This window comes from Ranitomeya variabilis, chromosome 1 (assembly GCF_051348905.1).
Source record: "Ranitomeya variabilis isolate aRanVar5 chromosome 1, aRanVar5.hap1, whole genome shotgun sequence".
Lineage (NCBI taxonomy): Eukaryota > Metazoa > Chordata > Amphibia > Anura > Dendrobatidae > Ranitomeya > Ranitomeya variabilis.
Genome location: NC_135232.1, coordinates 710,272,356 through 710,299,283, shown reverse-complemented (window position 1 = coordinate 710,299,283; position 26,928 = coordinate 710,272,356). Strand labels below are relative to the sequence as shown.

At 49.5% G+C, this 26,928-nt stretch overlaps 3 protein-coding genes across 5 annotated transcripts in view; 2 read left to right on the top strand and 1 right to left on the bottom strand.

Moving 5' to 3' along the window:
- The window catches only part of ATG2B (autophagy related 2B), a 90,812-nt gene extending 87,087 nt beyond the window's left edge, over positions 1-3,725 (bottom strand). Inside the window, exons 1-2 of one of the 2 annotated variants that reach the window (XM_077267366.1) lie at positions 3,566-3,725; positions 700-1,061 (exon numbers count right to left, since the gene is read on the bottom strand). In XM_077267366.1, coding sequence (XP_077123481.1) covers positions 700-861 — 162 coding nt within the window. In that variant the 5' untranslated portion in view covers positions 862-1,061; positions 3,566-3,725. The remainder of the gene's footprint in view (positions 1-699; positions 1,062-3,565) is intronic. The other variant, XM_077267365.1, reaches the window with a different exon arrangement.
- A 69-nt stretch (positions 3,726-3,794) lies between these two features.
- GSKIP (GSK3B interacting protein) lies at positions 3,795-8,623 on the top strand. Its single transcript, XM_077267369.1, has 3 exons — positions 3,795-4,014; positions 5,472-5,732; positions 7,240-8,623. Exons 2-3 carry the CDS (start codon positions 5,475-5,477, stop codon positions 7,399-7,401), a joined length of 420 nt encoding a protein of 139 aa, XP_077123484.1. The 5' UTR covers positions 3,795-4,014; positions 5,472-5,474; the 3' UTR covers positions 7,402-8,623.
- Positions 8,624-15,177: 6,554 nt separating this feature from the next.
- Positions 15,178-26,928, top strand: part of AK7 (adenylate kinase 7) — a 46,723-nt gene continuing 34,972 nt past the window's right edge. Inside the window, exons 1-8 of one of the 2 annotated variants that reach the window (XM_077267363.1) lie at positions 15,178-15,384; positions 17,008-17,190; positions 17,899-18,007; positions 19,269-19,363; positions 19,446-19,556; positions 21,635-21,718; positions 21,837-21,925; positions 22,931-23,021. In XM_077267363.1, the coding sequence (XP_077123478.1) occupies positions 15,259-15,384; positions 17,008-17,190; positions 17,899-18,007; positions 19,269-19,363; positions 19,446-19,556; positions 21,635-21,718; positions 21,837-21,925; positions 22,931-23,021 (888 nt within the window). In that variant the 5' untranslated portion in view covers positions 15,178-15,258. The remainder of the gene's footprint in view (positions 15,385-17,007; positions 17,191-17,898; positions 18,008-19,268; positions 19,364-19,445; positions 19,557-21,634; positions 21,719-21,836; positions 21,926-22,930; positions 23,022-26,928) is intronic. The other variant, XM_077267364.1, reaches the window with a different exon arrangement.

Below are 26,928 nucleotides of genomic sequence, written 5' to 3'. Positions count from 1 at the left end.
CAACAAATTGAAAAACAAAATAATTATATGGGATAATTCATTACTTGTAAAGAGTCAAAAGACCCAAAGATATTGCAGCTGCCATCACACACAAGTCGCATTGGGGGAATTATTTTCATGGATGAATTCTCTCAATAACTAGAACTACAGTAATTCAGCAAAATACCCAAAATCATTCAAAAAACCTTGGCACCGATTGTTTTCTTTTTTGTAGACCTGTGTAATCAATGCCCCTCTTCCTATGTTCTGGCGGAGCTCTGGACATCTGCAGGGAGCGTCTTCTGCCGTCTCCCACAAGCAGGGCATTGTACAGGGGTCTCTACGCTGACAACCTCCTGCCAGTGTTTAGTGTTAACGTTCACTGACAACAAAGATCTTGAAAATTGTGGAGAAAAAACCCAAACAATTGCAATCCCCTGAGACTGCTCCCAAAAACAGAGAAACGTGGTCATCTCTGCTATTTCTATTTGCACCTCACAGTTGAGGGCTCCCTACAATTGCATCCAGTATAGCTGCAGGGCCGGGTAACTGATGACTGGCAGCGACCACCAACAGTCAAAGCCCCAGTCTGATACAATGTAACAACCCATCAGCAGTAGGTGGACTCTACTGCAGAAACCCCTGTCTGTTACTATTCACTGATGGCAAAACAGAAAGGATATTAAGTAGTGCACCTCCCCCAAGGGACGAGAGACATACCCACTTGTCCAGGGGCACCTGTGACAGTGTGCCGGTGCCTTGGTACAGGTCCAGGGTGAGCTGCTCCAGGCTGAGCTTCTCCTGCAGGAAGTGGCCCAGGTATCTCTGGAGAAGGTACCTGCAGGCCCTCTTCTTGATGGACTCGGAGAAGGGCCACGGCATGGTGACCACAGGAGAGCTGGCTGGGTTATAACGCTGAGCTGCCAGTCATCAGTGCAGGGGGGAGTGATCAGTCACGTGGGGTCCGGGAATCAAGAAATTCTGGTGTGTGTGTGTGTGTGGGGGGGGGGGGGGGAATCAAAAACTCTCAGTCTTCTGCCTGAAAATATCCATCTATTCCTGGTCACGCAGTCACATCCAATCTGCAACAGATCAAATACAATAAGTGATACAACCAAAGACAATCAGGTAATACCAGAGATGTAATAATAAAATCAAGAACAATCGCAATCAGCAGCACAATCAGGGGACAGTCACGTGCAATCAGCAATACAACCGCAACAATAGTAGTCAGCGGTACAAAACTAAATTGCAAATCATAGCAATGTGCAACAAAGTCAGAGGCACAACCCCGTACAACCAGGAACAATCAGCAACAGATGCAGCCAGGACACAACCCTAACACTGGAAACCCATGATCACTGACCCAGCACCCAGATCAGTGACAGGGTGCCGCGCAATCAGAGACAGGGTTCCGTACGTTCAGAGACAGAGCGCCGCCGTACGATCAGCGACAGGGCATCATCGGCGACAGGACGCTGTACGATCACATGCAATCCCAATCGATCATACAATCACATGCAATCAGCGACAGGGCGCTGTACGATCACATGCAATCAGTGACAATCAGCGACAGGGCGCTGTACGATCACATACAATCCCAATCGATCATACAATCACATGCAATCAGTGACAATCAGTGACAGGGCGCTGTACGATCACATGCAATCCCAATCGATCATACAATCGCATGCAATCAGTGACAATCAGCGACAGGGCGCTGTACGATCACATACAATCCCAATTGATCATACAATCGCATGCAATCAGTGACAATCAGCGACAGGGCGCTGTACGATCACATGCAATCCCAATCGATCATACAATCACATGCAATCAGTGACAATCAGCGACAGGACGCTGTACGATCACATACAATCCCAATCGATCATACAATCGCATGCAATCAGTGACAATCAGCGACAGGACGCTGTACGATCACATGCAATCCCAATCGATCATACAATCAGCGACAGGGCGCTGTACGATCACATACAATCCCAATCTATCATACAATCACATGCAATCAGTGACAATCAGCGACAGGACGCTGTACGATCACATGCAATCCCAATCGATCAATCACATGCAATCAGCGACAGGGCGCTGTACGATCACATGCAATCCCAATCGATCATACAATCAGTGACAATCAGCGACAGGGCGCTGTACGATTACATACAATCCCAATCGATCATACAATCACATGCAATCAGTGACAATCAGCGACAGGGCGCTGTACGATCACATGCAATCCCAATCGATCATGCAATCAGCGACAATCAGCAACAGGACGCTGTACGATCACATACAATCCCAATCGATCATACAATCACATACAATCAGTGACAATCAGCGACAGGACGCTGTACGATTACATACAATCCCAATCGATCATACAATCACATACAATCAGTGACAATCAGCGACAGGGCGCTGTACGATCACATGCAATCCCAATCGATCATACAATCACATGCAATCAGTGACAATCAGCGACAGGACGCTGTACGATTACATCAATCCCAATCGATCATACAATCACATGCAATCAGTGACAATCAGCGACAGGGCGCTGTACGATCACATGCAATCCCAATCGATCATGCAATCAGCGACAATCAGCAACAGGACGCTGTACGATCACATACAATCCCAATCGATCATACAATCACATGCAATCAGCGACAGGGCGCTGTACGATCACATGCAATCCCAATCGATCATGCAATCAGTGACAACCAGCGACAGGGCGCTGTACGATCACATGCAATCCCAATCGATCATACAATCAGTGACAATCAGCGACAGGGCGCTGTACGATTACATACAATCCCAATCGATCATACAATCACATGCAATCAGTGACAATCAGCGACAGGGCGCTGTACGATCACATGCAATCCCAATCGATCATGCAATCAGCGACAATCAGCAACAGGACGCTGTACGATCACATACAATCCCAATCGATCATACAATCACATGCAATCAGTGACAATCAGCGACAGGACGCTGTACGATTACATCAATCCCAATCGATCATACAATCACATGCAATCAGTGACAATCAGCGACAGGGCGCTGTACGATCACATGCAATCCCAATCGATCATGCAATCAGCGACAATCAGCAACAGGACGCTGTACGATCACATACAATCCCAATCGATCATACAATCACATGCAATCAGCGACAGGGCGCTGTACGATCACATGCAATCCCAATCGATCATGCAATCAGTGACAACCAGCGACAGGGCGCTGTACGATCACATGCAATCCCAATCGATCATACAATCACATGCAATCAGTGACAATCAGCGACAGGGCGCTGTACGATCACATGCAATCCCAATCGATCATGCAATCAGCGACAATCAGCAACAGGACGCTGTACGATCACATACAATCCCAATCGATCATACAATCACATGCAATCAGTGACAATCAGCTGCAGCCCCACAATCACACAACTAGAACACAATCATGCATTTTCAGACATCGGTCTGCAAATGACAAGGCGATGCGACCACATACAACAGGTCCCGCAGTCACTATGACACAGGGATACACCGAGTCGCACCGGCGGCGCCGCAGACACACGTGTCCGTCCAGTCAGCCTCGCAGGGGGCCGGGGTCAGTGTCCCGAGAGCAGTCAGGGCTCCTCCGCGCAGCCGGGGGCAGAGAAACGTCCGGTGCTCCCCGGCTCGGCGCGCGCCTGGTGGTCGCTACTAGACATAAACAATGACGTCACGTCATGTGACAGGAAGTGGCTGCATTGCCATAAGTCGCCATTTTATTCCAGGGCATCTGGTGTCACTTTGCACCGACAGTGAAGCCAGTTTGTCTACGGTTATTCCCCTCTATTCTATAGAAAATAATCTACCAGAAAATGGCCGCACATCCTACAGTTAGGTGACAATCATTCATCCAGTGGTTTATTTGGACAGGAAGTGACGTCAGGTGACATGGTCACACTACCGGAAGTGTCGTGATTGTACGGAATCGTTCGCAGTTGACGGAATTGAGCAGGTGAGAGGCGCTTTGTTATCTCTTATTCTTTATTTCTGCGTTAGGTTGTGTGTCTGTGTCTACTGTTGCAATCCCTACGCTGGCCCTCTGGTCTTGTTACCCATAGCAACCAATTAGCGTGCAGCTTTCATTTTCACATCTCTACTGAGGAGATATAAGCTGCTCTCTGATTGGCTGCTGTCAGTATAGTGCTGGTGATGGGTGAACCCGTGGGTGTTCGGGTCTGGCTGAACAGTTAAAAATAAAAGTTTGGTTCAGGTACCAGAATGGGGCATGGACGCCATTCACTTAAATGGGGGGCACAAAGCATCCAGTGTTTGCCACGCTTTCATGTGCATGACAGTACGGCAAACACTGTCTCTGGTTGGCGGTAAAATTGTTCCCACCGGTCAGAGAGCCTCGGTGCCCATGCTGTGAAATGACAGCGTGCGCCTGCAGCTATGATCAGAGGTATAAAGTTTACCTCCGGACACTGGTGTTAGCTGATAGGACTACTGATCTAATCATCCGACGCCTGCTGCCGCTAATAACAGTGAGAGCAGGAGCTGCTGATGGGAGTATTCATCACCCGGCACTTGTACGCTAAATAAATAATAAAAAAAACCCACAATGTGGGACCCTTCTATTTTTGATAACCACCCAGGAGGGTTGTCGCCCGCAGCTGTCAAGTTTTGCCTGCGCTGGTTTGCAAAAATAGAGGTGACCCCCACGCCATATTTTTATTTATTGCACAGGCGCCGGCTGATGAATACTCTCGTCATCGTACGCCTGCTCTTTACCGTTCAGGTTCGCCCATCCTTAGAGGTCAGCACTGTGAGGGCGAGCATGCAGTCATCCATTTTACACCAGTGCACGCCTTCTTGAGAATATGTCTAATTGGCTGGATAACCCCTTTAAATAATTCTCTTTGTATGAAAAACACCTTTAAATATCTTAAACTTGCACTTGGTTTTCATTTTTTTTTCTTTAATTTTTCCCTTTACCTTCTTCCAAGAGACATAACTTTTATTTTTATAATTCCGTCCATATCTACACAGTTGTAGTTATGAATGGTGCCATCCACTTTACCAAACTACTGAAAAAGACGGGAAAATAAGTGCTGCGTGGCGTCAGCAGAGATGGCATATCGTACAGAGCGTATGGGCAGAGGGTGTCATTCTGAGACCCCCGAACACTTCATGTCCGAGCAAGAAAGTTGTAGAACGTTTTGTATTCTATTTTGGCTTCTATAAGACATCCCCTATAAATGAGTTGTCCAGGACCTAGATATGGATGGCCGGCTCTTAGGTTATGCCATTAATACCGGATAAGTGGAGGTCACCCAGAACACCACATGCTGCTCCTCGGCCGCTCATGGGTACTGCCATGTTAGGAACATCCCTTTTTAAGTCTTGTTTCTATTAATCTGGGCACCCATCGCTGGTTTTATTTCTCTGTTCTCATTTATCTCCATGCAGAGAATGGAAGTGGACTGTAATCCTCTAGAGCTGCCGATTAACGTCATCTACGACAGCGATTCGGACCTGCGAGACGTGGAAGGGACGGACGTGAAGGACATGAGGATGGAGGCTGAAGCTGTCGTAAATGATGTCTTGTTCGCCGTCGCCAACATGTTCGTGTCCAAGAACTTACCATGTGCTGTGGACGTGGCCTACATCAACGTGGAGATAAAGGAGGGGGCCAGGTACTGCCTGGAGCTGACCGATGCCGGCCTTAGGGTGAGTCGTGGTACAGGTGAGAGCTGCTATCTGATGGCGGATTCGACCCGTCCCTTTAGTACAATAGCGGGTGAACGGCTGACACACGCCACCTCAGAAGCAGCTGTAACCTTCTTATGCGGATGTGAGAGGAGCAGGATTATCCCTTTAAATCTTATATAGCTGGCACTAGAGAGTAACAGCTGCGATCAACGCTAGGTTCAAACCCGAAAGTTTACTAAATGACAGCCGCATTTAAGAGAAGATTCGGTTGGGGGGAGGGATGTCTGTTTGACAACTACACCCCCTTTAATTTTATCATGATGCTATGGGTTATCGTGGCAGCTGGGGGCCTACTGTAAGCCCCTGAATCTACCTTGTTAGCCTGTAAGCAGGTGCCACAGATCGGATTTACACTGCTGTATTTTCTAAGCCCTCAGGCTACGTGCACATGTTGCGGAAAGTCCTGCGGAATTTTCCACACTGATTTTGGTAAATCCGCAGGTAACCCGCACTGCGGAATGTCCGCGGATTTACTGCGTTTTTTTGAGGTTTTTGTGCGGATTTCACCTGTGGTTTTACACCTGCGGATTTCTATTATGGAGCAGGTGTAAACCGCTGCGGAATCTGCACAAAGAATTGACATGCTGCGGAGTAAACAACGCTACGTTTCCGCGCATTTTTTGTGCACTGCAGATTTTGTTTTTCACAGGTTTACATGTTACTGTAAACTCAGGGAAAACTGCTGTGAATCCACAGCATCAATACCGCTGCGGATCCGCAGCAAAATCCGCTGCGTGTGCACATAGCCTGAGACGGCTGCAGGTTTATGTCCCCTATAGGGTGGAACCATTAACAAATGTAAAAAATATAGATGGAAAAAAAAAAGGATGAAAAGTATATATCAGTTCATATCATCGCCCTTTATCCCAAAACATAAATAGCGAAATCTAGATTAAAAAACAAACCAAAAATGATCTTTACCCCATGCAGCGAACACTGAAACAGAATAAGAATTGAAATGTCAAAATCGCAGTTTGTTAAAAGAAAAAAAAAATGAATAAAAAGAGATCAGAAAAAGTCGTATAACCCCCAAAACGGCCAAGATAGAGACGACAGCTTGTACCGCCAAATATGGCGACCGGAACCAAGATTTTTATTTATTTAAAGTAATAAAACAAAAAAAATATAAATTTGCTGCCCCCATCGCCGTCCTGACCTGTAGAGAAAAGTTACTGGATTTATTTTAGCGTTTGGCATCAAATCTAAACTGAAAAATCCGATGGCAGGATTTCGGTACCTTACGTGGTAAAGCGAACGGTGTCTAATAAAACATCAAATTCATACCGCGACGCCGTTAGAAAAATAGAAAAAGTGATGGCTATGGATGAAGGGAAGGAAAAAAGGAAAGTGATAAGTGGTTGCCCGGGGAAGGGTCTGATATTGTTGGCAGGGTGTGGACGCTCGTCATTGCAGCTTTTTATTTTCAGTTTCCATTCATTGCTCCTTCCCTGGCTTGTCCCCTCAGGTGGTCGGCTTTGCATATGACTACGTGGATGAAGGCTGCTGCAGTCAGTACCACGAGACCGTCTACTCCTTACTGGACTCTCTCAGTCCTGCGTACCGCGAAGCATTCGGGAACGCACTACTCCGGAGGCTAGAGGCGCTGAAAAACGATGGACAGTCCTGATCGCTGCACAGATGCGGATTTTATTCTTATTTTTAATCCCCATCTCGTATTTCACCCGCTGGCTATTCCCTACACACAGTATTTTAGCAAAAATCAAATCACTTGCCCTATAGACAGTGCGCCATGGTGTTGGTCAGTTTCGCCCCATGTCATTGCCTGCACCAATACATTGTAGCAAGCCCTCAGCTGCTAAGACTAAGCAAACAGCAGAATGTCGCCCTTCACTGACTGCAAGCAGAGATCTTGAAGGCAGGAAATTACAATGTACATGGAAGATTGCAGGATATAAGATTGTACTAAAAATGTATTATTGGTTTAGTCTTGCGCCTATCTCCTCCTCCACTCCCGGCTTTACTCAAGCCCATAAAGGGTTAACTCGTAACTTGTTAAAAGCCCTAGGAATAAGGGAAGAGGGAGAAAAAAACAATGGCGCTTATACTGCATGGCTGATAGTCACCGTGTACCTGTAGTCCTAGGTAGTTGCTGCGTGGCTTTTGCTAAACTACAACTCCCAGAATCCTCTGCCTTCTGGCCTCCATTGCGGCCTCCTCTTCAGTCTTAGAACACGGAGCTGTCCAATCTGTGGGATTTTTAATATGGTGTAAGTATTAATCCACGAGGTGCAGATAAAATCCGGAGCGGAAATTGACGCACATTTGGGTAATGTCAGATTCACAGGGTAAAATCCGCTGCGCTTCGCCCTTGTTCACACACAGAATGCAGACTCATTTAAAGAGGAACTCCACTTTTCACCATCAATCTGTGAACTTCGCTTGCCTTTCCAGAAAACAAAGGGTTGTTAGTGTAAATCCTTATGAAATTATTGATTCCCTCCCCCCTAGAAAGATGCCTCTCCTTGTCCATTGGTTGCATCTTGTATTGTAATTGAAAAGGGCCGGATTGTAATACCAGATGCAGCCACGGACTTGGGTGGCGCTGTTTCTGGGAAAACCAAAGCTGATCCGTTTTTCTTAGTCTCACAGATTTCATTCCTGCCTTCAGTTTCCCCCTTTTTCCCTCTGAGCCGAGGATTGCAGCATTTTCTTGGTAGCTCTTTAATATTATTTTCCTGCTATTTATAGTGGACAGTTATTGTCTCATCAGATTGTAATAATCATGTACTGTATGAATGTGTGAAGATATCGGGACCGGTCGGTTCTGGCTATTGTTTCTTATTGTCTTGGCCTAAAATAAGAAAAAAATAAAATTTTATTTATGCAGAGACGTCTGGTCCGAGTTCTTGACTGGATGTAAAGGAATACAAGACGTGTGGTGGCCGGAAGCTTCTAGCTCCAGGCACGGGACAAGTTGCCCCTTGTTGACAGTTGTGTGCATCCAAGCACTTGTGTGGTATTAAATGGACCGGCTGCACCAAGCAGCCGTCCACGATGGGCCTTAAAGGGGATGTCTGGTCTGTGATATCCAGACTTTCTATAGGGCACGTAAAAGGGATTGTCAAGATAAGGCAACCCCTTTAACGAATTTACAAAATGGGGGAGAAGCATAGAATACGTGGCCATATTAACATGTCACTTTTACCAGAATTTGCAGCAGGCAGCCATAAAGCAAAGCACTCAGATTGCCAGATTTTTCTTTCTTTTTAGAAATGTTCTGAGCCGCCGATGCTGTTGGAGAGTCAATTTTTACAACCTCCCCTGAAGAACCCCAGTTGGCTATTATCACCATTGGATGCACCCCTTTAACTCCTTAACGTACATCGTGCACTGCCTTCTATGTTTACAATGGATGGTCTTTGCTAAAGGCAACGTGCCATGGATGTGTGCTATCTCAAGCCCTGTGATCAACAGCAGGAACCCAAGGGTGAATGACAACAGCCCCCCCGATGGATCAGAGATATTACCAAGGCTGTGGCTACTATGTAATGGAAGAGTCAGATGGCCTTATAATCCAGACGGGGCATCATAACGCGATGCCTGGACTGACCGGCGACCTTCCTGACCCAAGCATGAAGCGGTCACACTTCCATGATGCAGCGCACTAAAGCGATCTTTGTGTTAGGGAAAAGTCAGACAGATGTATAACCCAGACGAGGATCTCAAAGCAATGCCTGGACTGACCAGGCGACCTTCCTGACCTGAGCATGAAGCTGGCACACTCAGGTCGGTGAAGCCGCCGGCCAGTCCAGGCACTGCGTTGCAATCCTCGTCTGGGTTATATGTCCGTCTGACTTTTCCCTAACACAAAGATCGCTTTGTTACACTGCATCATGGAAGTGAATGTGGTCACATTACGAGCTGGAAGATACTGCGATAAGCAAGTTACAAAAAGCCTGAGCCATCGGTAGCAGTACCTTGAGGTTTGCAGTGCGACTACATTGTCGTTGTGGCCAAAAAAGCCCCCAGCCTAAACCTGGTAATGATCAGCAGCTGTCAGCGGTGGTCAGGATTATGAAGGTAGCGGAGCGTGCTGGTGTTTCCTAGAACACCATTCACATGGCCACGTGTTTTTCAGGTCGTAATGCCCGACCTCGGGTCTTCTCTGATTCTGTTAGTTCAGGGCAGAACCCCGGCTATTGGCCTGAACCCAGAATATATGGTCAGATCGCTGGACCCTTACAGTATTTTCGCACTTCTTCTCTGCAGTGCTTTTTCCTGTCCTTATGGGGCATAAGCAGGTCCTGCTGTGGTGCTCTGTGACAGACTGCCTATTTGACCTGTTTTGAGCCGGGCAGCTGAGGTCCATCGCTCTGGCCTTGCCCTCCTGTGAGCTGTTCCCGTCTACTTTGGACACGGGAAGCTTCCACCCTTCGTGTAAAGCAGGGCAGCCGGAGCTGGGGGCCTCTCTGAGCTCCCCGGCTCTCCTCCTCCTCTCTTCTGCCTCGGGCGGTAGCCAGAAGTGATATCAGATGCGAAGTTTCGGACGTGACGTCACTTCCGTTTGCGATCCACAATGGAACGCACCACTGGAAAAACTTGCCGGGGAGATTTCTGGAGCGCTTGGCCAGGGCATAATCTTTTGGTGCTCTCTGAGTTGGAGCACACCAGTAATAGTCTGGAATCATCCGCACCTGGAGACGTTCCAAGGAGAGGGCGAGGATCATCCTATCAAGATGTCGCGCTGGGATCTCAGCTCCTCCATAAGGAACTCAGATTGAAGACACCACAAGGTTGGGTCTCTGTTATGATGGAGGGTGGTCGTGCTTCATGCTTTGCATCTACAGAACCCAGCGCTGTCCCGAATTCAGTAAGTACCGTATTTCTTACTATAAGACGCACCGGACCATAAGATGCACCTAGGTTTTAAAGGAGGATATTTGAAAAATTGAAGCAAAAAATGTAAAACTCTCGATTTAATATCCCCCATCCTGGTATGCATGGCTCCCTTATCTCTATCCTGGCATGCAGGGCCCCCATCTCTGTCCTGGTATGCGTGGCCCCATCATTCCCATCCTGGTATGCATGGACCCCATCTTATCCTGGTATGATTGGCCAAATCCCAATCCTGGTATGCATGGTACCATCATTATCCTGGTATGATGGGCCCCCATCCCCATCCTGGTATGCATGGCCCCTAGCAGAAAAGAAAAAAAACATTGTTACCTTCTCTGCGCGCTCTTGCAGCATCCTGCTGCGGTGCCAGCAGCTGCTTTATGCTTGTAAGCAGCGCATGGCAGGGATGTCATGCGCTGCTTACAAGCCACCAAGGGCAGCTGCCGGAATATTCACTTTTATCCATGCAGGACTGTGTGCGTGGAGCGCAGTGAGTATTCATTGCTCTTTAGCGAGCAGTGTCAGCCGCAGGGATTTCAAGTGTGCCGCTTTTAAAGGGAAGGAATATTCACTGCATTCCATGCCTATGGGAGTGGAATTAATATTCATTGCCTAAGTAGCCGGCACACTCGAACGCTGAGCAGCGGCGCATAATACTGTACTCGCTATTAAAGAAAAATGTATATTCACTCCTTTCCATACCCATGAGCGTGGAATGCAGTGAATATTCATTTATCTTTAGCAGCGGGCACAGGAGTTAGCCGCAGCAGCCGGCTCCTGCCTCTGTGACCCGCTGCTCCATCACTCCCCCACCTCCCCACCACAGCCGGTACATCCGTACTATAAGACGCACCCCCCATTTTCACATTTTTGGAAGAAAAAAAGTGCATCTTATAGTCCGAAAAAAGGTACCTGGCTTTGGTGTCTCTTTATCTTTGGAGCAGTTATACTTACTGGTACTTCTCTCCTCTTTTTAGGGAGACAACGGTCCTGCTCCAAAAAGGAAAGACAAGTTTTCCCATAAATGTGCCATCTGTCTTAAACTACCTTCTTCTCACAAGAAACGCCTGTGTCAAGATTACACAAAAAAAATGTTAAAGAGGAACAGCCCTCTTTGATAGAAGAGTTAAGGGGAATGGTCCACCAGGAAGTCCAGTCATCCCAAGCCTCTTTTTCCCAGTCGTTTCCAGTAACGCCATCAGGGGAAAAAAGTAAGATATCCATGGAGGAGCAGTCTGACTCTTATGGAAGTAAAGGCACAGATGATTGTCCTCGGCGAGACCAAAACATCCAATACCGCGGAGACACCATCACGTGTTTCTCAACGCAAGCAGTGAATAGCCAGGCCTTTCCCCGGGAAGGAACAACCACGGGAAGGGCAGCATCCAATACAGGAAAACCACCTATGCCAAGCATGGTATCCATCCACAGACAGCTGTTTCGGGGTGTTTGCCCCTCATCAGTGTGGAGTAGGAATCTGGCTCTTAGGAGCAGTGCCTAGTAAAAAGGCTGTAAAGGCACACCATCACGTGTTTCTCAACGCAGTGACCCAGAACACTGCCCCCATCCCTTATGGGAAATATGCAAATGCATCCTACTCCACACTGATGAGGGGCAAAAACCCCGAAACAGCTGTCTGTGGATGGATACCATGCTTGGCATAGGTCGTTTTCCTGTATTGGATGTTTTCCTTTATTGGATGCTGCCCTTCCCGTGGTTGTTCCTTCCCGGGGAAAGGCCTGGCTATTCACTGCTTGCGTTGAGAAACACGTGATGGTGTCTCCGCAGCTATCCTACATGACTCTTAGGGAAGTCTGGGATCCTTCACTAATGAGTGGTGGAAGGAAGGCGAATCAGTTTCAAGGGCTGAACAGTCCCAAGTCAGAAAAAAAAAATTACTTTTCATCGGGGAAGGGGGGGGGGGGGGGATGTCTGGTGCTTTGGGGTCTGGGTTGTGGCCCTCGGCTCTTGTTTTGGTTAGGGTCTGGTTGACCATTGCTGGGTGTGTAGATGTGTGATTGTAGCCTCTCGTCTATGAAATCGCCAGGGAGGTGGGACTTTCCTTCCTAATCAGATGCAGCACAGCCGTCACTCCTCCTCTTACTGCATTATCGGCGCCTGCGCTGTAAGTACGAAGGGCAGTGCAACTGCGCACGCCCGAAAAAAACTTCATGTGCGGGCGCTGGGGACAATAATGAAGGAAGAGGAGGCGGCGCCCAGAGGCCATGAGCGACGGCTGTGCTGCGTCTGATTGGGGGGAAAGACCCGCCCCCGGGACGATTTCAGGGTATGAGGGGGCACATTGTATAAGCGTTTATTTCAGCGTGTGCAGGGAGCATAACTAAAAGAGCCACCTTGTCAGAATGCAGCATCAGTGCTACCCAAGGTGGCTCTTTTAGTTACAAACGCCTGGGGGGGGGGACAGGTTCCCTTTAAGGGGGTTGTCCTCTGCCTAGGCAGCCCCATTTAGCACTACAGCCGTCTCCCTGCTCTCACTTTCTTTGGACACACCTCGGACAAGCAGCAGGGCCCGATTGGCTGCACTGGGTCACGTTTTAGAACATAAACTTGCATGATTCAGTAAAAAGTTGCACCAACTTAACATTTGCACCAAAAAATTGGTGTACAACAAAATACCTGGGGGAGGATTTGCTCTAAGGGGTAAAAATAGGTCTACTCTTAAAGGGTGTTAACAAAATTGGGCTCTTTCACTGACAGCAAGCAGATATATTAAAGGGACTCTGTCACCTGAATTTGGAGGGAACAATTTTCAGCCATAGGGGCGGGGTTTTCGGGTGTTTGATTCACCCTTTCCTTGCATGCTGGCTGCAATATTGGATTGAAGTTCATTCTCTGTCCTCCATAGTACACGCCTGCACAAGGCAATCTTGCCTTACGCAGGCGTGTACTATGGAGGACAGAGAATGAACTTCAATCCAATATTGCAGCCAGCGGGTAAGGAAAGGGTGAATCAAACACCCGAAAACCCCGCCCCTATGGCTGAAAATTGTTCCCTCCAAATTCAGGTGACATAGTCCCTTTAAGGCCCTTTAGGGCCGAGGTTACCGACGCTAGTGTTGTCTCCGCCGCACAACGGGTGCAGCGGATGCATTTTTCCAGCGGATCCGCTGCCCCATTGTGAGGTGCGGGGAGGTGGGGGCGGAGTTCCGGCCGCGCATGCGCGGTCGGAAATGGCGGACACGACGCAGCAAAAAACGTTACATGCAACGTTTTTTGCGGCCGACAGTCTGCCACAACACGGCGCAACCGTCGCGCGACGGTTGCGACGTGTGGCAATCCGTCGCAAATGTTAGTCAATGGAGAAAAAACGCATCCTGCAAGCACTTTTGCAGGATACGTTTTTTCTGCAAAACGACGCATTGTGACGGATTGCAGTTAACGCTAGTGTGAAAGTAGCCTAGGCCATGTGCACACGTTCAGTATTTTTTGCGGGTTTTTTCGCTTTTTTCGCTATAAAAACATGATAAAAACGCGAAAAAAACGCTAACATATGCCTCCTATTATTTACAGTGTATTCCGCATTTTTTGTGCAAATGTTGCCTTTTTTTCCGCGAAAAAATCGCATCGCGGAAAAAAAAGCAACATGTTCATTAAAATGCGGAATTGCGGGGATTCTGCACATCTAGGAGTGCACTGATCTGCTTACTTCCCGCACGGGGCTGTGCCCACCATGCGGGAAGTAAGCAGATTATGTGCGGTTGGTACCCAGGGTGGAGGAGAGGAGACTGGGCACCATATAATTGGTAAAAAAAAAGAATTAAAATAAAAAATAGTGATACTCACCTTCGATGGCCTCCGGAGTCTTCCCGCCTCTCAGGTGCATGCTGCTGCTTCGGTTCCTATAGCTGGTGTGCGGTGAAGGACCTGCGATGACGTCGCGGTCTTGTGATTGGTCGCGAGACCGGTCATGTGACTGCTCACGTGACTGCGACGTCATCGAAGGTCCTGAACCACACCGGCATCTATAGGAACGGACGCCGCTGAGGAGATCCGCTGTCTGCAGGTGAGTATAACCATTTTTTTAATTATTTTTAAACATTCTATCTTTTACTATAGATGCTGCATAAGCAGCATCTATAGTAAAAAGTTGGTCACACTTGTCAAACAGTATGTTTGACAAGTGTGACCAACCTGTCAGTCAGTTTTCCAAGCGATGCTACAGATCTAATTTCGCTTGCAGAATGCTAAAAAAAACGCGGAAAAAAAACGCAAAAAAAAAATGCGGATTTCTTGCAGAAAATTTCCGGTTTTCTTCAGGAAATTTCTGCAAGAAATCCGGACGTGTGCACATACATAAACAGTGCAGAATAGTTGAAAGAAAAAACTGCGTTCCGTCTCCCACATGACGGGGAGGGTCAGAGACAGCAGCACACCTCCCGCCCCGGGCCCGCGCGCGCACCACGCAGCAGCGTCAGACCTCACTGTTTATGGCATAGGTGTCCGCCGCGCTGCCTGTTTCTGGGAAGCCCCCATAACCGCCTGCTGTAGGTGTCCCTGGTGGCGCCTGACTAGCGCGGGTTTCAAGCTACCATGGCAACGCGGAAAGCGACGCCTACGCCCCGCCCCCTAGCGACCGCTGTGCGACCTTAGCAACCAGCAGAACAACATGGCGGAAGAAGGGGAAAGAATCGTGAGACCTAAAAGGATCTTCATCAATAACTTAGATTCTTACGTGGCGCGGAACATCGGCCAGGTAACGGCGGCAGTTAGACTGTATGATCTCCAGATCCAGGTCTGTCAATGTGAATAGCAATCCCATAATGTCTAGCATTTCACATCTATGTGTCGGGGGTAGGAAGGAGTTAAACATATTACCAGTCCTGGGCCCTCACCTGACCCCGTCCACCCCTGCAGAAAAGGGGGTCAGCTGCGGATCCTGGAAACAACCGGGTGGTCGGGAGTGATGCTCTGCAGGAAAGGGGGTCAGCTGCGGATCCTGGACACAGCCGGGTGGTCGGGAGTGATGCTCTGCAGAAAAGGGGGTCAGCTGCGGATCCTGGACACAGCCGGGTGGTCGGGAGTGATGCTCTGCAGAAAAGGGGGTCAGCTGCGGATCCTGGACACAGCCGGGTGGTCGGGAGTGATGCTCTGCAGAAAAGGGGGTCAGCTGCAGATCCTGGGCACTGCCGGGTGGTCGGGAGTGATGCTCTGCAGAAAAGGGGGTCAGCTGCGGATCCTGGGCACAGCCGGTGGTCGGGAGTGATGCTCTGCAGAAAAGGGTCAGTTGCGGATTCTGGGTACAGCCGGGTGGTCGGGAGCGATGCTCTGCAGGAAAGGGGGTCAGCTGCGGATCCTGGAAACAACCGGGTGGTCGGGAGTGATGCTCTGCAGGAAAGGGGGTCAGCTGCGGATCCTGGGCACAGCCGGATGGTCGGGAGCGACACTCTGCAGGAAAGGGGGTCAGCTGCGGATTCTGGGCACAGCCGGGTGATCGGGAGCGACGATCTGCAGGAAAGGGCATCAGCTGTGGATCCTGGGCACAGTCGGGTGGTCAGGAGCGATGCCCTGCAGGAAAGGGAGTCAGCCGCGGATCCTGGGAACAGCCGGGTGAACGGGAGAGATGCTCTGCAGGAAAGGGGGGTCAGCTGCGGATCCTGGTCACAGCCAGGTGGTCGGGAGCGTTCCTCTGCTGGAAAGGGGGTTCAGCTGCAGATCCTGGGAACAGCCAGGTGATCGGGAGCGACGCTCTGCAGGAAAGGGGGTCAGCTGCGGATTCTGGGTATAGCAGGGTGAACGGGAGCGATGCTCTGCAGGAAAAGGGGTCAGCTGCGGATTCCGGGCACAGCCGGGTGATCGGGAGCGACGATCTGCAGGAAAGGGAGTCATCTGCAGATCCTGGAAACAGCCGGGTGAACGGGAGCGATGCTCTGCAGGAAAGGGGGTTAGCTGCGGATCCTGGGAACAGCCGGGTGAACGGGAGCGATGCTCTGCAGGAAAGGGGGTCAGCTGCGGATCCTGGGCACAGCCAGGTGGTCGGGAGCGATGCTCTGCAAGATTCAGGGTCAGCTGCGGATCCTGGGCACAGCCGGGTGGTATACCAGCTCTGGATCCCCCTAGTTGTCAGGATCGGCGGGGAGTCTCAGAAGTCGGCCCCCCATCTGTCATGTGATTGGAGGACCACAGCCGTATCATTGAGAATCAGCTGTTTCCTCCCAATCCTGCGCCTCTCGTATCCAGCGGTCTTGTCTGGTGTTGTAGCTCAGCTCTAGTAGAGCTGCAATACCATACCCAACCTATGGCCGGGGGGCGCTGTGCTGTGTCTATACCTCGTCCTCCCTGTGATAGGCAGCAGATCGGGGACATGCTCTGTGTGCTTTTCCTGGAGGGACTTGATCTGTTTTCCTTCCTGTCGCAGTATCTGTCCTCTTGTGTGTCCGGAGCATCGCTGGAGGAAGCAGAAGAAGGAGCTGAGGAGGAGGAGGAGCAGTCAGTACTGGAGGCGGCCGGAGGTGACACCAGACCGGGGCTGCTCCAGGTTGTGGGGTCTCTGTCCGAACCTTGTGACAAGAAGCTGCATTTCCCGTTGGAGTCTTACGTGGTAATGAGCGTCCTCTTCTCTGCGCACAGCAGCGCTCCCTGTACTGTATGGAGCGGGGGGCCGGGGGTCTGCCCCCACCCATCAAACAAAAAAGCAGCACACTGCAGCGCCATAGCATGCAAACATGAAATATGAAAATTGAATTGGATTACTGCATTAGAAATATGAAAAAATTGAAAAAGTTTAGCTCTTAAATTGGCCAATTCATGTGTACCTGGAGGCCATGATGAGGCATTTCTCGTTTCCAGGACCTAACAATGACTTTCCTCACTTGCAATAAAGTCTTCATCTGTATGGGAACCTAATATGAGTCCTCTCTTAGATTTCAGTCTAAGAGAGGACTCATATTAGGTTCCCATACAGATGAAGACTTTATTCTAAAAGAGGAAAGGCATTGCTAGGTCCTGGTAACGAGAAACGCCTTAACGTGGCTTCCAGGTACATATGAATTGGCCAATTTATGCGCAAAACTTTCTCAATTTTTTCATATTTCTAATGCAGTAATGCAATTCAATTTTCATGTTTCATGTTTGCAAGCTATGGCGCTACAGTGTGCTGCCTTTTTGTTTGAGTGTATATGAGTTGGTGACTCTAGGTCAGCACCTATTTACACTTAGTCTATGCTTGGATGTGACGGTCAGTTTTTTGAAGTTTGCCCCCACCCATGTGATATGGTTGTGATCCGGCACCACTTCTCCTGTGTTTCAGATATCGAGCAGAGACGAGCTCTTACATCATCTCCTGGAGAGTGATGTCATCGTCTACAACGTCACCGAGGACCCCGCGCAGATCGAGGAGGCGTCGTGGGCCGTTTCCGGTGGGTGGATCTCTTCTACCATAGTAGATCCCAGTGAGGATCCTGTAATCTGTACATTATTTAAAAGGAAGGTCCATTAAAGGAAATGTTTCTCGGCTTAATTTAGAGAAACTAATGAATACACAGCACGCACCGAGACTAGGCAGCGCCAAAGATGGCAGGCGGACCCCCATCTCCAGGGGTGATCACACTGTGGGGACCGGCACATTGTCACCTGTTCATTCTTAAAGGGTTGTCTATGAAGTAGACAATAATGACCCAGATTTATCTGCACTGGTGTGCCAAGTGGCCAATCCCTGATTGTGGGCTGGCTGTCTCATTTGGTATTGCCGCACCTGTGTAGTCGCCATCTTTACTCGGGCCCGCTGCACTATGTTAGTGCATTTGATTTGAGGCCTGGACAGGTAAGCATCTTTGCCTGTTTTTTCTGTGGTGCTTTCTCTAGAATAGTGGAGCTTTTTTCCTGCTTTTTTTTCCTCCTGTTGTGGTTTTTAATGACCCAGATTAGTGGGGTCCTACATTGTGGCTGCCGGATGTATCGTGCTCAGACTTAGAACAACTCCGTACTCCGTGCAGTGGACGATCCTGGTACTACAGCTCCGATCGCATTCACTACCATAGGAACTCAGCTGCAGTACTTGAGAATAGCCACTACACAGTGATGGCGCTGTGCTGTACACTGTGGTCATCCAGCCACTGAAGGAGCTGCAATCAGCGGGTCTCGTGTGTCCGGCCATCAGCCATCTGATATTGATGACCTGTTGTAAGGATAGAACAACCCGTTTAATGCATTAATAAGCAGTAAACCCAATGGTAAACCTTTCTTATAGGGGTATTCCCACTTTATAAAATGATGATATATTGCTAGGATATGCCATCACTTGATGATTGTGGTGGTCTGACTTTTGGGACCCCCTCCGATCCTGCACATTGTACCAGGTGCGGCATATGCAGTTTGCTCAATTAAAGGGGTATTTCCATCTTATAAAATGATGCCTTATCTGTTGGATATGTAGCCAGGTTATGATCACTGGGGGGTAGTCACGGGGCGATCACTGGGGGAATCACTGGGGGAGTCACGGGGGGGATCACTGGGGGAGTTATGGGGGGAATCACTAGGGGGACCTAAGAAAGAATGGCACAGTAAATGACCACTAATCCGTTATCCTTAGGACCACAGGGGTGCCGGATTATCAGGCCAGTATGGAGCAGTGTGAGGGGTCTATAATCACACATCTCCGCCATTTCTTGTATTTTCCAGCTCTTTTCACTGAGATTGCAAACTTTGAGAGCCAGAAGCTGTTCATATTAATATCGTCGGTCCTGACTTGGGCGCGGAGCAGACCCCTGGATCCGGTAGGTGGTCTGCAGTCAGTGTGTCACAGCCTGTAACTCTGTCCCCAACAGTGGCACTTTCACGGTTTCTCTCTTTATAAAGGATGATCCTGAAATCCCTTTCACTGAAGATGATTATCGCAGAAGGAAATGTCACCTAAACTTTAAGGATCACCTAAGTGTTGAGAAGCTGGTGATTAAGATGGGGAAATCTGTGAGTATTATGTGGGGAGCAGCGGAGAACATGCAGCTGATTGACTGTGAGTATTATGTGGGGGTAGGGGAGAACATGCGGCTGACTGACTGTGAGTATTATGTGGGGTTAGGGGAGAACATGCGGCTGATTGACTGTATTATGTGGGGGTAGGGGAGAACATGCGGCTGATTGACTGTGAGTGTTATGTGGGGGCAGCGGAGAACGTGCGGCTGACTGACTGTGAGTATTATGTGGGGGCAGCGGAGAACATGCAGCTGATTGACTGTGAGTATTATGTGGGGGTAGGGGAGAACATGCGGCTGATTGACTGTGAGTATTATGTGGGGGTAGGGGAGAACATGCGGCTGATTGACTGTATTATGTGGGGGCAGCGGAGAACGTGCGGCTGATTGACTGTGAGTGTTATGTGGGGGAGAACATGCGGCTGATTGACTGTGAGTGTTATGTGGGGGAGAACATGCGGCTGATTGACTGTGAGTGTTATGTGGGGGGTAGGGGAGAACGTGCGGCTGATTGACTGTGAGTGTTATGTGGGGGAGAACATGCGGCTGATTGACTGTGAGTGTTATGTGGGGGGTAGGGGAGAACATGCGGCTGATTGACTGTGAGTATTATGTGGGGGCATCGGAGAACGTGCAGCTGATTGACTGTGAGTATTATGTGGGGGAGAACATGCGGCTGATTGACTGTGAGTGTTATGTGGGGGAGAACATGCGGCTGATTGAGTGTTATGTGGGGGAGAACATGCAGCTGATTGACTGTGAGTGTTATGTGGGGGGTAGGGGAGAACATGCGGCTGATTGTGAGTATTATGTGGGGGGTAGGGGAGAACGTGCGGCTGACTGACTGTGAGTATTATGTGGGGGCAGCGGAGAACGTGCAGCTGATTGTGAGTGTTATGTGGGCGGTAGGGGAGAACATGCGGCTGACTGACTGTGAGTATTATGTGGGGGCATCGGAGAACGTGCGGCTGACTGACTGTGAGTATTATGTGGGCGGTAGGGGAGAACATGCGGCTGACTGACTGTGAGTGTTATGTGGGCGGTAGGGGAGAACATGCGGCTGACTGACTGTGAGTATTATGTGGGCGGTAGGGGAGAACATGCGGCTGACTGACTGTGAGTGTTATGTGGGCGGTAGGGGAGAACATGCGGCTGACTGACTGTGAGTGTTATGTGGGGGAGAACATGCGGCTGACTGACTGTGAGTATTATGTGGGGGGTGGGGGAGAACATGCGGCTGACTGACTGTGAGTATTATGTGGGGGGTGGGGGAGAACATGCGGCTGACTGACTGTGAGTGTTATGTGGGCGGTAGGGGAGAACATGCGGCTGACTGACTGTGAGTGTTATGTGGGCGGTAGGGGAGAACATGCGGCTGACTGACTGTGAGTGTTATGTGGGGGCAGCGGAGAACATGCGGCTGACTGACTGTGAGTATTATGTGGGGGGTGGGGGAGAACGTGCGGCTGACTGACTGTGAGTATTATGTGGGGGGTGGGGGAGAACGTGCGGCTGACTGACTGTGAGTATTATGTGGGGGTAGGGGAGAACATGCGGCTGACTGACTGTGAGTATTATGTGGGGAGTGGGGGAGAACGTGCGGCTGACTGACTGTGAGTATTATGTGGGGGGTGGGGGAGAACGTGCGGCTGACTGACTGTGAGTATTATGTGGGGGTGGGGGAGAACGTGCGGCTGACTGACTGTGAGTATTATGTGGGGGTAGGGGAGAACATGCGGCTGACTGACTGTGAGTATTATGTGGGGAGTGGGGGAGAACGTGCGGCTGACTGACTGTGAGTATTATGTGGGGGGTAGGGGAGAACATGCGGCTGACTGACTGTGAGTATTATGTGGGGGGTGGGGGAGAACGTGCGGCTGACTGACTGTGAGTATTATGTGACCCCACATTCCCGCAATTGACACAATGATGCTTAATCTCTATTGCTAAAAAAGAGCCAGTAGTGCCACCTGATGGTGATCAGCAGAATTGCAGTTACATTTTGAGGATTGTGTTTGCTACTTTTCAACCTATTTATTGAAGCATTGACTATCATTTTTATCTCTTGCGCAGAACAAAAGCAAATTTTCCACTTATGTAATTGCATCCGGGATCCCGTATGGAGCAGAAGAAGGCATTCTTCATACAATCTTTAAAGTAAGTCTCTGAGAAGAACCAGAGTCATTCATAGGCTCTGTAGAAGAAGGGCACCTTTGTATCTTACATATCTGTACAATCACATTGTGATGACTCTGTGTTTCTTTCCTGGTTGTAGGAGGCCTGGATGGGGGAGACGTCTGCAATATCCATCTATGGAGATGGACAGAATATCGTCCCAATGATCCATGTTGCGGATTTGGCCGGGTAAAGATTTCTGCTACTCTTCATCAATGGCTTCTTCAGTGCACAGCGCCACCTCTAGACAGGCAGCCGTTTTTGTTACTGCAGCTCAACTTCATTGGGAAGGGGTTAAGGGGAATCTGTGACCAGGTTTCTGTTACCTAATCTGAGGACAAAATGATGTAGGTGCAGAGACCCTGATTCCAATGATATGTCACTCACTGGGCTTATAACTGTAGTTTTGATAAAATCCAAGCTTTCTGTGCTGCAGTTGTAGCAGTGCTCTGAATGCTGAGCCCTGTATAACCCCACCCACACCATTGATTGGCTGCTTTCTGTGTAGACTGTGTATAGGCAGAAAGCTGCCAATCAGTGTTGGGGGCTGGGTTAGACTACTTGACAGTAGGTTTACTAGTCCTCTAGTCATAATCTCTTGCTGATAAATTGGGGATTTTATCAAAACTACAGCCAGCAGCCCAGTAAGTGACACATCACTGGAATCAGGGCCTCTGCCCCTACACCATGCTGCTATCAGATTAGGTGTCAAAAACTCCCCCTGCTCCGTGGGTGCAGGGGGAGGGGATCGCCGATATCAGCAGAGGGCACCAGGTGGAGTGACTACATGACATATGTTGGATGGTCACTATAAGCTGGTGCTGAGGGGCCATACTAAACACAGCCATGTGGACCTGAGTGGCGCTGTTTCCACTCCTTCAGTGAGGCCCTTTTTCCCCTTGATACAGTGAATTCCCATCAGTCACATAACACTGAGGAGAGGCCACCAGCTTATATGCCAAGATTCCTGTTATAGGGTTGTCCAGAGGCCCTCACATCAGGAGGTGAGAGCTGCTGCTGGTGTGTCCAGTCTTATCCTAAGTAATAGGGCAGGTGAACAAGACCTATATCTGACACGTGGCCGACAGAAGTCACATCACAACAGAAGCCACGTCAACAGCACCTCGCACCATGCCGCGGGGAAGTGAGAGCCGCTGGATGACATGTAATAACGTATGTATGTGCTGATTACAGCGTGGTGCAGAACATAGTGGACCAGAGGCCGAGGACTCATTACCTGGTGGCCGTGGATGATGCCGTGCACACGCTGGAGGACGTCGTCAAGGTATGGAAATATCATCTATAGAGAGCTCATCTACAGCTATGTGAAAGTGTCTGCCCCTTCCTGATTTCCTGTCCTTTTCCATGTTTGTCACACTGAAATGTTTCAGATCAGCTAACAAATGCAAATATTAGACATAGGTAACATAAGTAAACACAAAATGCAGTTTATAAATGAAGGTCTTTATTAAGGGAAAAAGAAATCCAAACCTTCAGGTCCCTGTGTGATAAAGTGATTGCCCCCTAAACCTTATAACGGTAAGATGGCCGGACATTCTCCGTCAGGATCTTTTGGTAGACAACAGAATTAGTGATGAGCGAGTGTGAAACTCGAGTTTTCTGAGCATGCTCGGGTGTTCATCAAGTATCTTGGGCATGCTCTTAGATTATGTTTCAGTCCCCGCAGCTGCATGACTTGTGGCTGTTAGACAGCCTGAACACATGCAGGGATTGCCTGTTTGTTAACTTTGGAGGCTCTGCGCTGTCCTCTCCTGTCTTGTTGGCCACCTTTTTGTATTCTAGGCTCCGACTTCAGCACGGCCTAGCCCGGGCGGTTAGCCCCTCTTCCCGGCATCATCGGGCGGGCTTATCTCCCACCCGTTTCAGTCACGTCCCCTTCTCCTGGCAGCGGCAGTTAGCCCCGCCCCTTCCTCCAGCCTCATCTTGCAGGTTTTTCTGTGCATGCCCCCTTCTTCCCCTTCAGTGGCGCGGAATCTGTGCCCTCTTTTTCTCCCTGTGGGCCCTCCTCTTCCTCCCTGCAGTCGCCATTTGCCAGCATCTGGACCCGGAAGGTGGCATTCGTCTGCAGGAAGTTCTGTATCCCTTGTGCAATCCTCCTGCAGCCCTGCTGGTCTCCTGGAGCCCTTTACAGCCTGGAAGCAGACTTCTGGACCTGCACCTTCCCATGAGTAGCTCTGCTCTGCAGTCTGACACTCTCCTCCGCATATTCTTTACTGTCCTAACCTTCTGGCATTAGTTAGTGGTTCTGCCCTCTAACATGCCTAATCCTAAGGGGAGGGCTCTCACCCTCCTGCTTCTTCTTCCTCTGCTCTTGTCACTTTGTCTGCTCTTCTTGTAATTACAAACTTCCTTCAGGTCAGTCTTCTCCCCTCTGTCAGGACTGTAGCAGCCCCCCTCGAGCCTGCTACCCAGGAGTCCCCTACTGCCCCAGGAGAGAGTGGTGCCTCTTTTCTCTTCGCCACGACAGCACCCACTGAGAGAGGGGATCCGCCCCTAGGAACAGGAAACCCTACGGAGAGATAAAAGGGGCGGTCCCCCTCGCTCCCACAGTTTGGTTTCCTGTTCCTACGGGAATCCACAGAGAGAAGAGGATGCCTAGCCTGGATGCCGCTTGCGCAGTTTACCTTTGAGGACGGCAAGGGCTCCAGAGCTGGAAGCGGCGTCGGGGGTCCTGGCTCAGTTTCCCCCCTCTGCTGGCAGACGCCGTGAGGCCAGGACGGGCGGTTGCTGGCTCACGAGGTGCCATCCGGAATCGTCTGCGGGAGCAAGCGCTGTGGTACGGTCGGCGGGTGCATAGACAGCGTGGAGCCCCAGTGTATTCCCCCGGAAGTACAGGTAAGCTTCCGGGGTTATGGAGGAGGAGGACGGCGCCTGCGCTGATACCGGTGGCAGCGCAGGCGCATGGAGATGGCGGCCCCCATGTGAAAAGACGCCGGCAATATCGCCCCGGCATCCACTATGGATTCTGCGCAGGACCCTGGGATGTCTTCTATTGAAGCCACCGCATCCACTCCACGCAGCCATGCCAGCACCAGCCGCTCTAAACAGAGCGGATCTTCTAGGAAGAGCAAGTCGGATCGAGCTATTCCTCAACCTGTGCCTCAGTCTCCTCCTCATCAGCCGGTACCTCCACAGACAGCTTCACTGGGGTGAGTGTATATCTACCCTATTAGGCTGATTATTGTTCCCTCTCCCTCTATACACCCTAGGCCAAAAGGACTGAAAAAACGAAACACAGGCAGTGTGCGTTATGTCTCCAGCCCCTTCCGGATAGTCACAAAAAGGGGCTTTGTAAACCGTGTATTGACTCTACCTTACGGGAAGAAGCCTCGGTTAAATCAGAAGACATTAGAGTCATGATCAGGGAAGAATTACGAGCCCTACGTGGTTCTGACAAAGAGCCGCGTACTAAGGGAAGAAAGGGGTATGTTTCCCCTATGTCTGACCAGTCGTCTGATAGAGAAAATGCAGACTCTGACATCTCCCGCGAATACGTTTCCTCAGATGAGGATCAAGATACATGCTTTCCCACCGATAGCATCGATAACCTGGTAAAATCCGTTTGCAACACCATGGGCATTGAGGATTCTAAGGTCCCTAGAACGCAGCAGGATATTATGTTCGCTGGTCTGTCAGAAAGGAAAAGGCCCTCCTTTCCTGTAATGGCAGCGGTAAAAGATCTAATCAAAAAAGAGTGGGAAAGCCAGGGGCAAAGGGGTTTACCACCAACCTCAAAAAGGCGTTATCCCTTCAATGATGAAGAATTCTCATCATGGTCAAAAGCCCCGAAGGTGGATGCAGCAGTGGCATCCACATCCAAAAAATCCTCACTGCCTGTGGAGGATTCGGGCTCATTGCAAGACCCACTGGACCGTAAAACCGACTCTCTTTTAAAAAGAGCCTGGGAGTCATGTACGGGAGCCTTTAGGCCGGCAATATCGGCTACATGCACCGCCAGGTCCATGCTAGTCTGGCTGAATGACTTGGAGGAAGGACTAAAAAGCGGTCTCTCTAGAGACAAATTAATGTCCTCTATACCCCTGATCAGAGGGGCTACAGCCTTCCTGGCGGACTCATCTGCTGACTCCATACGCTTGGCAGCCAAGTCAGCGGGCCTCACGAATGCAGCACGTAGAGCCCTGTGGCTTAAAGGATGGAAGGGTGACCCCCAGACAAAATCCAAATTGTGTGGCCTCCCATGTCAGGGTGAGTACCTGTTTGGTACTAAACTGGACGAGATCTTAACCAAAGCGGGAGAGAGAAAGAAGGGCTTCCCTAATAATAATTACCTTCCGTCCTATAGGAGAGCGTTCCGGAAGCCCGTGTTTAATAGAAGGAAAGATTTTAAGAACCAAGACCGCTGGGCCACTAGAGACACCAAACAAAGAGGTGCATTCTTTGGGAAGCGCCCTTTCAAACCTGAGGACAAACCCCGTTAGAGCGGATCTACCTGTGGGAGGTAGATTGTCCTCCTTCTCTGATAAATGGCGGCAGATAACATCAAACAGTTGGGCAAATAATCTCGTCACCTCTGGCTTAAAATTAAAATTTTCCCGAGTCCCTCCGGACTCATTTCTATTGACTTCATTAAAATCACAATCGCAACAGGAGGCATTGGAGCAAGAAGTAATGAATCTTCTATCCAAGGGGGTTTTGGTGGAAGTTCCATTTCTTCAGGAGGGTAAAGGGTTTTATTCCCCTTTATTTTTAATACCAAAACCGGATGGATCATTCAGAACCATTATAAACCTTAGAAAGTTAAACACCTTCTTAGAAAATCAAACCTTTAAAATGGAGTCTATCCGATCCACCATAAAACTCCTGTTTCCCCATTGCTTTATGACGGTTCTTGACCTTAAAGGGAAGGTGCCACCAGTTTTCTTGTAGTTTGTTTTTTTGTGAAATTAAGCTTAACCCCTTCCCGACCTGTGACGCATATGCTGTGTCACAGAATGATCGCGTCCCTGCAGATCGGGTGAAGGGGTTAACTCCGATTTCACCCGATCTGCAGAGACAGGGGGAGTGGTGCTTCAGCCCAGGGGGGGTGGCTTCACCCCCCCGTGGCTACGATCGCTCTGATTGACTGTTGAAAGTGAAACTGCCAATCAGAGCGATTTGTAATATTTCACCCAAAAAAACGGTGAAATATTACAATCCAGCCATGGCCGATG